The sequence below is a fragment of the Podarcis bocagei genome, assembly GCF_964188305.1.
Source record: "Podarcis bocagei genome assembly, chromosome: 3".
NCBI lineage: Eukaryota > Metazoa > Chordata > Lepidosauria > Squamata > Lacertidae > Podarcis > Podarcis bocagei.
In genome coordinates, this window is record NC_138127.1 from 65,502,499 (window position 1) to 65,512,905 (window position 10,407).

Consider the following 10,407-nt stretch of genomic DNA (forward strand, 5'->3'; position numbering starts at 1 on the left):
TTGGAACTCTCTGCCTATTGATATCAGGTGGCTCCCCTCCTCACTGTACTGTTTATCCCCATGTAAGTTGTGAGGTTTACTGTACTTCAAACTGCATTCACTCACAGGAAACCAGAAACACGATTAGAGACGAGAGACGTTTAGGCACGTTGCTTTAATTCTCCTTCAGTCCATCCTTCCCATAGTGACATCACCACTGTTTCAACCCTTTACTTTAGAGGAGTAAGGTAACTATTCCAGAGTTTAAAATGCTTAGCATGTCCATTTAAGTCTCTCATACAGGATATCAAGAAGCAGCTGGCTGGAAAGTGAGAAGCCTCCTGCAGGAGGTTTTTGAAAACTACCATCCATTCCAGCTACTCTGACTCTTCATCTTTTTATACGCCGGCAGCAGCGGTGGAGCAAGTCAATCGGGCACCTGGGGCAGCGCACGTGGCCTGCACCTAGGGGTGGGGCCAGCCACCAGCAGGGTCAGCCGGGGCAGGACATTCCGCAGGGTCTCTGAGGAGTCTGCCTGCCTCCTCCCACTCAGCCGCCCTACAGCTGGGGGGAAGGCAGTGGGCGGACCGTTTGGGGTAGCACAGAGCCTGCGGGCGCCCAAGCCACTGCATCACTCCGAGGAGAGACACATGGCTCGGGCGTGCTGCAGGCCCCGCGGTGGGTGCCGCCCGGCATTTTGTCACTCCCCTCAGTGGTGACACCCGGGTCAGCCCGCCCCCACCGCACCCCCTTTCTCTGCCCCTGGCTGCAAGTGACATCGGAAAAAACACAAGAATGCTGCTGTTGCTAAACAGGTGATGTTGCCTTAAGCTCTTCAATGGCAAAAACTCCGTTGGTTTGTTTGTTTTTAAGTCCCACCCCCCTTAAAAAATGGCTTTCAACAAAGTACATACAGTACAAGTACACACACCAGCGGCAGGCAGAATCATAAAATGTAGACTAGACAGCACATACTCTTAACATTTGCCAAGGTTCTCTTTTCAAACAGGAACGCTGGTAGGCCAGTACAGCAGCTTCTTAAAACAAACAAATAAAGGACGACTCATACATCAAGGATGCCAACAGCGAATAGCTTTTGAGATATGTAACTGGTAGATGAAAACTGATCTTAAGATGGGTTTGCAATTCCACTTCTCTTCAACAAGTCTAAATCCATATTTATTTATTTTTTTGGGGGGGAAAGCTGGCAGATATACTGCAATATATATATTTCTTTATTTACATAACTAGTGATAATTCAGTACCACTTAATGTAGTGACACTGTATACAGAATCCAGGCCCTTTCCTGGTTCTTAGAGCTAGCGGTCCATTAAACCAAGTAGTGTGCCATATATAGGAGGAATTTGTGTCCACATTGCAGTGAATACCTATTTAAAATACTGTTTGAGCCATGAAGGTGTTTTCCAAGGGTGTGGTGGGGACCTGTGAACCAACTGATGTGATTTGACTCCCATCGATCAATAGTCAGAAATTATGGGAGTCCAACATCGTATGGGAGGGGATGCAAGTTCCCCATCCCTGGTCTCTTACTCCGATAGTCTGTGATGCACCCCTTCTAAAGACATCTGGCTTATGCGAGACTAGGACCTGTCAACTCAAGAGAGCCCCCAAGTCAGCTAAGTTCCCTTGAAATGCAGGCGACCATCTTAAACATGACATTGACACAAGAGGCTCAGGCGGTTAAGTTTAGCAACAAGGTTTAAGGACCAAGGAGCTTCTAATTGCCTTGCACTTTGTTAGCTACGGACGGGAGTCGTGTTTTTAACAGGGTGCCCTTTTTATGCAGCAATCTTATCTTAAACCCAAATATAGAAAGCTCAGCACAGAGTTCAAAAGGCAAGAACACAGCCTCATGATAAAACTACTGTTGGAGCTTCAAGGATTGCTGCCTCAGCTCCAATGTTAGTTAAAACGCCTGTTCCCCACCCCTCAATTTAAACAGCCACAAGATGGCACAGTAAATAGTCACATACTGATCATATCTCCATTTGGAGAGCTGTGCTCCTGAACTCCCTACCTGGCCAGAGCTCTATTTCACCCTACCAACTCCTGATTTTTTTTACAAGCACTGCACAGTGGGATCCATGTGCAGCAGGGCTGCCTGAAAGAGGCCCATTACATGCCATTGCCTCAGCCCTTTCAATAAAACTCACTCCCACATGGATTTGTGTGTGTGTAGTATCATGTAAATCCATCCTTAGGGGTATTCCTCCTGGAGGTATATGTAAACAAGAGCAGGGGCATAGAAAAGCCAGCTATGGCTCTATGTTTTGCAGTGCTCAACAACATAGATTAGAATCAAAAGAGTGCTACAGTAACTCTGAAACAGTTAGTAAAATCTTTAGTGCATACATTATTCTTAGCTGCTAAGCAGATCATTCCTGCCCAGACCATGTGACCTGGTTTTAAAAATCCCTTTAGTTTTCACTGGTCTTACCCAGTGGGGGCATTCTCTGCACTTGTGTGCTTCTTCCTTTGGTGTGTGTGTCCCCTCGAAGAAGAAGATGTCATAGCCATAGATTTGTTCGGATTTCAAAACTGACCACAGTTACTCATTTAGAGGAACTGTTTGCTGACCATCCAGAAATACCTGTTTTTGGACCTCAGATGCAACCACAATTGGAAGCAAGCAAGTATTCCAGTGGTGGTTTTAACACCACCTTTAAAAGCAGTTACATCATTTATTATTATTATTATTTTAAACACTGAAGTGCATCCCCTGCTACCTTTTTTTGGGCAGGAAAGGAGCGAAATACAAAGTACTTGTCCGTGTCCCTCATTTAGGATGGTTTGTTCCATCAGGTGGTTCTTTGGTCGGGTCCTGCCAACTCCTGGACCATGAATCCTTCGAGAGGAGCCCACATTTAGAGAGAGCACCTTTCATTTTCAGGTAGCTCGCATGATTCACAGCTGAGCTGTCTAGCCACATAGCTGTCACCCGAGAGAATACTTATGTTTTCTGGAGACATTCCTTACATTTCCCCTTGCCAGCGGCTAAGAGGCCTCCAAACATCTCTTGGGAAGCATAAGTCATGTACACAAACCCATCTTCATCTTTGTAATCCTGGTAGACTTCTGCCAGCGTTAGAGACATGCTTGCTAAACTCTTGTTGTTTACCAGCATATAGAAAGCTTGCGTAGAACTCAGTGCCATTCTGCTTCTGGGTTAACAAAGAAAAGAGAGGGAAAGTCCTTAAAATGTGCAAGTTGTTTCATGCCATGCCAATACAATCCTAATCCAGGACAATGTACTCAGTGATTTTGTACCCTTGAGAATACTTTATAACTGGGCTCATTTCTTATTGGCAGGCTTCACTCAAGGGAAGTTTACACTGTTTTCACACCTACAAAAGAAAAGTGGGCTGTACGACATCACAGTGACACTGGGTGATTGACAGGTGGGTAAATTCCTCCAGTCCATCAAGATGGCCCAGTAAGGGTGAGGGAACCCAGAATCTGGCTTTTTTGGAGAATTTTTTACAGCTTGTGTAAGTTTTGCCACTGAAAACTGGGGTGCTACTTTTATTTCATGTATAGGATGGCTGGTGGTAAGCAAACTTTAAACAAATTCTCCTTAAATAGATATTTAAGACAATCCATTAGGAATTGGGTAGGGGGAATCAACCATCACACACCCAGTTGTGCACATCAGTGACCATTCAGACAAGTTTTGGGACATTTAGATATTCAGAAAGGCCAAGTGAAATAGTAAACAGGTTGATTACAGTTTCCCTAGGGTCCATCAAGTTAGTTATGGGTTGAGTGGGAAAGTCATCTGCAGCATTGACCTCAGCTACAGAAACTGGTAGCTAAATGTCCTTTAATACATAGCCACAAATGATACAAGATGGAACAAACAAAATCCATTAAAGAAAATTCTCTCCCTAATTTAAGCTCATCACTTTTGGGAAAGTTTTTGCTTACTGTAACTCCTGATCTTTACATTTTGTCAGCAGTTTAGCTTGAATGTTCAGTGCACATAACATTGGTGCAGAGTCAAACATGAAGTTTAATAAATTTGTATCCCATCCCCCAAGAAGCAAAGAATTATATTTGTCTAATAAACCATGGTTTACTGGAATGTGCAGGCACTTCTTCCCTTTTATATATCCATTCTCTCTTGCACTGCTGTTAGACAGATGTCAGTGTTTGTTAAAGCACAGTTTCTAGTTACATCCAAGCTATGTAAGATTATAGTTTGGAACCAGAACTAATTCTGGTTTATAAGATTAAAGCCACAGTTTCTCAGTTTGGATGCAACAGGAAACTTTGGTTTAAAATCCCCTAAAAGCTTTTAAATTATGGTTTAATTATGGTACATGAGGGGAAAAGAAGGGGATATCAGGCAGGTACAATGATTATTTATTGGACTGAGATAGTAGCATCTGAACAGGGCTGATTTGTGAAATGGTTCCAAGATTCATAGTTTAAGCAAGTATTTGAACCTAGGCTTATTGGTAGTAGGACAGTTAGCTGGTTTCCAGAGGTTTATAGAAGTGTCAGACTCAAATACTTACACAGATTATCTATATCCTACAGCTAGATCAGCAGAAGCGAGGTTTAGGTGGTAAAGGAAATACCTAAAGTTATGACAATTCCTAGCCTTCCAAGAGGAATACACCAGAAAAAGGGAGACATTTCTAGGTGGTAGCAGAGTAGTGCAAAGTTACTCCTTCCCCACTGTCTAACTGAAACAAACAAATATCTATTGTTACAAACACACACCGTCTTTTTTTTTAATGTAGTTTTTAGGGAAACCAGTAGACGCTGCTCTGCTTCCTCCTCCCCCCCCCCAAAAAAAAAGCATTGCGGAAAAGTTTAACATGTTTCTAATAAGATATTAATTTTCACACAAAGAAGCTAGTGAGTGGAATGTTTATTGGGGGTAAGAACACTGGATATGTGCCAACTTCATCAGCTACTATTGAGAATGTACAGTAACAAATTATATGGAAACAAGCTACTACTGACATATTGCAGGATACGAATTGTAGGATAGGAAAGCTATCCTACAAGATAAATCCTAGAAAAATCCTAGTACTCTGCTCTGTATTTCACTCCACCTTGGAAAGGTTGTGAACTGAGAAGGCAAACAACTGTATCAGTCAGAGAGGTCAGACCGCTTGCTTAGGACCAAGGGCAGATTGCTGAAACGTAGCACATTTCCTAAGCTGACATCAGAGAGGCTGTAGCTCAGGGCCACGTCTGACATTACTTTTCTCCACTTGGATTCTGAAACAAGCTGGAAAGGTGCAGCTATAGAATGCCCACAATCTTTGTAATGCGCAAGTAGTTAGAAAGCATGAGTCACATCTGTGCTGGGTCTCTCTCACAAAATTTACAGACTGCCGCCTCCTGTCTGAAGCTCTCCAAGGACCTCTGAAAGCTCCAAAACAGCAGAGTAAAAAGGGCAGAATGTGACGCAGTCTGGGTTTGAGCCAAAGCATCTCAGGAAAAATGATATTGTGCAGCGAGGGATGGGGAGGGCAGTCTGTGGCCTTGGGCAACTGCTGCTAACCTTAATTAGCTAGACTTCATAATGCAGGCTCCAGGGGTGCCAACTTGAATAAAATACTGGGGGGGGGGGCAGGTAAGCCCTGCCCTGCATAATTGATCACATGATACAGTGCCCACACACACACTCACCATTTGAATAAAAATGGCCATCACCTTGGGGCCCCCCAACCCCTTTCAAATATTTTATTGTGAGGGCCGAAACCCCCACAGCCCTAGGAGTTGTCTCCTATGGCAGGCTCCTTATATCCCCAAGACAGAAGGGTTACAGACAGAGAAGGCTTGGAACACTATGACTCAGATGAAACACAATCATGCACTACACAAATAGTTCTGGGTGCCGTAACTATGGTTCTTGAACAGTCCTCCCCGACCCCCCCTTATAACAAACAGTTCTCAAAACTGGGGAGGATTTAAAAGCAGCTTGCAATATATCTAAGGGAATGCGGGTGGCGCTGTGGGTTAAACCTCAGAGCCTAGGACTGTCCGATCAGAAGGTTGGCAGTTCGAATCCCCGTGACGGGGTGAGCTCCTGTTGTTCGGTCCCTGCTCCTGCCAACCTAGCAGTTCGAAAGCACATCAAAGTGCACGTAGATAAATAGGTACCGCTCTGGCGGGAAAGTAAACAGCATTTCTGTGTGCTGCTCTGATTCGCCAGAAGCGGCTTAGTCATGCTGGCCACATGACCCGGAAGCTGTACACCAGCTCCCTCAGCCAATAAAGCAAAATGAGTGCTGCAACCCCAGACTCGGCCACGACTGGACCTAATGGTCAGGGGTCCCTTTACCTTTACTTTGCAATATGTCACAAGTAATCAGTTTTCCTCCCAAATACTAGCAGAACACTTTGGAACCTGGTCTCCAAGAGGTTTCATCAGCAGATCTGGGTTTAGAATAAATAATCCGAAGCCTTGCTAAAAGATTTTCTTATTTTTAAAATCTGGGAACTACAAGCTTCTTCCTCTTCTTGTGTGTGTGTTTTAATCACCATTGATACAAACACTGAGAATATATCTCAAAATTTTGTCTGTCTGTGTGTGTGTGTGTGTGTGTGTGTGTGTGTGTGTGCAAGGGGGAGCGGGCAGTAGGAAAGACGACATTAATCTAACAGATTTCTTACCACAGCCTTGTGCAAACAAGAAGGAATCATTTGCAAGAGAACTCAAATGATCTGAGCCCCATCAAAGCATGGAGGGGAAAAATCACAGAAATGTGCTGAGTAATATAGTACATATTATCACATAGTTTCCAAGTTCTTTCAGAAGTCTTGCTGCAAAAATAGATTAGCAAAAGAAGCAGGCAGAGGAGCAGGGAGAGTCAACAAAATTAGAAGCCTATCAAGACCTTGCTACATACCTGATGATAGTTATAAACTGAGTCATGGTCAGCTCCTGAGGCACAAGAAACTTGGTTTTGTCTAGCAGGGGAAGGTACTTTTCTTTCTGGTACCTTTCAACAATAACCTGTTTTTAAGAAAGAAGGAAACAAATTTTAAAGCGAAGTAGCAATAGAGCATGCTGCACAATAGTACTCAAAAACTAGGACGGCAATTCTAAGCACACTTCCTGGGTAGAAAGATCCATTGATCCCAGTGTGACTTGCTAGTGACTAAATAAGCACAGAATCCTCGATAATTTGAAAATGTGCAATTATCAGTAATCGGCAAAGGACAAGGAAACAGAATAGATACTTACCGGGACTTTTGTTGGGAACTTCCCTCGTATGCCTGCAACTTCTTCAACTCGGGTTGCTATGCAGAAGAAAAGCAAGGATCAATTGTCTGCATTTCTGCATGCCCGGAAGCATATGCCATTGCAATCAACAGGCTTTTCAGTGCAATCTGTAGCCTAGTCCAAATCAGTAGCTTGATACACCTAGACTTCACCCTGCTCCTAGAGCCCACCGTGCCATCCCCAACAATATTCCAGTTGATCTTATTTCCAAATAAATGTGCAGCCGGATTGGAGTCTAGTCGGTTAGTAAAAGGCTCCGTCTGCAACAACTTACCAAAACTCTTTCTTTGTTTAAACGGTCTGACATGCTGGCAGCTATGTAAAGGCTGCATTTCCCCTTTGGAACGCAGGCCGCCTTTGCTTTTCCTATTTAACCAGCGACTCCTGCACCGGATCAGCTGCCGTCAAAATGTACCGTTCTTAAAAGGAGCCCCCTTATAAAGACCTGCTGGTGACATCAGCCTCGTTCCTTGCCCTACCTCCCCCCCTCCCCTCCATAAGCGGTGAGGGGTGGGGTCAGGCTGGCCTCCGCAGGGTTAGGGAAGGCAGCAGCAGCAGGGTGCCTCGCGGCCAGAAGAAGGCACCGTTTCTAACCTACAGGGTGGGGAGGGGTCTCTGCCCCGCGCGCAGCGCATGGCTTCTTTTACGCGCTGTGGCCTATGCTGCTGCCGGGCGCTCTTTGGTTTAGTTCTTCTTGGGAATAGTTTGCTGTGTGACACAAAGCTCGTGTCTTTTACAAAATAAACCCGTTGATCCACGCTGCAACCTGGAGGGAGGGGAGTGCTATTGAACCCGGGGGGGGGGGGAGTTACATCTTAGGAAACATAGAGGATCGGCTGCAAGTCCAGCAGCTCGTTGCTATTTGCTGCGCTTTGCAACGGTGCAAGGAGATCTTCTCCTTCAGCTTGCTTTCGTGTGGGGAAGGGGGGGGGTTACACAGCTGCATGCATCGCTTGCTTCCTCCTCCCCTGCCGCTGCCGTGGCTGCTGTGCGTGTTTAGTCTGGAGGAAGTCCCCTTCCACTGCGTCGAGAGGGGTAAACTCCCATCTCACTCTATGTAGGATCGCGCCCTTAGCAGTGACGTTGCTTCCTTTGGAAAAGTTGCGCAGGCAAAGCTCTTTGCGCCATGAATGGTTTTGCTCCAAGTTACTGAGAACAGGTCAAGGTAGGACTCGCTCAAGAAAGCATTGTGTAAGCTTTACAGCTACAACACTGCCCTGGTTTATTTGAGGCTCAAATGAAGTGGGACTTCTACCTAAATGCGCAAAGGACTGAGCAGCAGGTTTCTTATTACCATCAGTTTGTTGTAGGTGCTGGAAGAGCCTGGATAGCTCAGTTGGTTAGAGCTTAGTGCTGATGACACCGGTTGCAGGTTTGATCCCCTATGGGACTGCTGCACATTCCTGCATTGCAGGGGGTTGGACTGTAAATGATCCTTAGGTTCCCTTCCAGCACTACAATTCTGTGATGGAAATGTGTAAAGCACTCTAGTCTGCACTTAGTCCTTAAAAAGGTGCTGGCATTGTAAGTTGCTCTATCCCAGCTCCTTCCAACCCAGCAGTTCAAAAGCATGCCAGTGCAAGTAGATAAATAGGTACCACTGCTGCAGGAAGGTAAACAGAATTTCTGTGCGCTCTGGCTTCCATCACGGTGTTCTGTTGTGCCAGAAGCGGTTTAGTCATGCTGGCCACATGACCTGGAAAGCTGTCTGTGGACTAACACCAGCTCCCTCGGCCTGAAAGCAAAATGAGCATCACAACCCCATAGTCACCTTTGACTGGACTTAACCATCCAGGAGTCCTTTACCTTTACCTTTATAGTGATTCAAAGTAGTGTCTGGGAAAGCAGGAGCAGAAAAACCAACCTTTGCCAAATGATTTGGTTACCCATCGGCCCTCAGGGCACCAGGTTGTGATAGGCTGAAATAACCCAAGAGGAGCAGCTGTTTTATTATGGCTATTTCACTCCTCTCCTGGTCTTGCAGCTGCTGTGCTACCTACCGTATTTTTCGCCCCATAGGATGCACCACCCTATAGGACGCACCTACTTTTTTGGGGGGGGCTTCCCCCGATCCCAGCCCCCAGAATAACCTGCTATCCGCAAGCCTAGGGAGCCACGCCGGTCTCCCCAGGCTTGTGGAGAGCTGTGTGAAGCCCGGGCGCGCTCTTCAGCTTCGGAAAGCAGGCAGCTCTGCGCAACCTTTGGGAGCCTGGTGCGGCTTCCCGCCGGGCTCCCGAGGGTTGCGCAGAGCTTCCTGAAGCCTGGAGAGTGAGAGGGGTCGGTGCGCACCAACCCCTCTCGCTCTCCAGGCTTCAGCGAAAGCCTGTATTCGCCCCATAGGACGCACACACATTTCCCCTTCATTTTTGGAGGGGGAAAAGTGCGTCCTATAGGGCGAAAAATACGGTAAATCTAAACCATGGTTTCACTGTTGCGTGTGGACACAGGCTCATGGCCTGCCTCCCCAAACACAGCATGAGCAGTTGAGCAAGATCAACCCTTAGTTACAGCTCATGGTTTGTTTGGAGCAAAACAAACCAGGAACCAAGGTTTACATGTAAGGAGTAAAATAGAATGGGCTATGTCCACTCAGTATCTCATTCTAGAATCAATGAAGACTTATTATTTTTTCTACATATCTATATATCTATATCTACTGCATACATTTTGCCCATGACAAGTGTTTTAAGAAAATATTTTCGTTCTGAAATTAAAAGCTCATTGCAGATACTCTGCAGCGTGTCACTGGAAAACAGAAGTGGTCCTGGAAATGTGTTTATCCACCCCTGCCCTATAACTACACTGACCTGTGTGAGGGACATAGAATGGCTTTTTTATGGGGTGAAGGCAATGAGAGAGTACTGTCCTCACAAACCAGGCCTAAGCCTGGAAAAGTTTACAGTTTAATTAGGCCATGGTATTTATAAATTAGGTGTGGAAGAAATCAGTGGGAGAAGAAATCACAGGATGACTAAAAAATTGAGAGACATGAAGGGGGAGACATCTCTGGTGAACACCAGCTGAATTTCTGAAGGGTAGCTTTTGAAAGCGCAGGAGAGCTTTCGGGGGTGGAAAAGGAGATTTAGAGGGCTTGTGTGCACTTTAACTTTTGAATTTCCTCTTTTTGATTGTACTCTTTAATACTTGCCAGTTGATCCAA

The 10,407-nt window shown here is 45.5% G+C and overlaps 1 protein-coding gene across 1 annotated transcript; it reads right to left on the minus strand.

Moving 5' to 3' along the window:
- Positions 1 to 7,997, minus strand: MAP1LC3C (microtubule associated protein 1 light chain 3 gamma). The gene is made up of 4 exons (XM_081187579.1): positions 7,522 to 7,997; positions 7,209 to 7,264; positions 6,871 to 6,977; positions 1 to 3,162 (listed from the first exon to the last, which is right to left on the minus strand). The coding sequence occupies exons 1-4, from the start codon at positions 7,577 to 7,579 to the stop codon at positions 2,952 to 2,954; spliced, it is 432 nt and encodes a 143-aa protein (XP_081043705.1). The 5' UTR covers positions 7,580 to 7,997; the 3' UTR covers positions 1 to 2,951.
- Positions 7,998 to 10,407: the final 2,410 nt, after the last annotated feature.

Excerpts from the sequence above, each read along its gene's own strand:
- MAP1LC3C (XM_081187579.1), bottom strand. The coding sequence starts at position 7,579 with ATGCAGCCTTTACATAGCTGCCAGCATGTCAGACCGTTTAAACAAAGA. Across the intron at positions 6,978-7,208 it reads AGTTCCCAACAAAAGTCCCG|GTTATTGTTGAAAGGTACCA; the intron begins GTAAGTATCTAT and ends TCTTAAAAACAG. Across the intron at positions 3,163-6,870 it reads CAGTTTATAACTATCATCAG|AAGCAGAATGGCACTGAGTT; the intron begins GTATGTAGCAAG and ends TTGTTAACCCAG.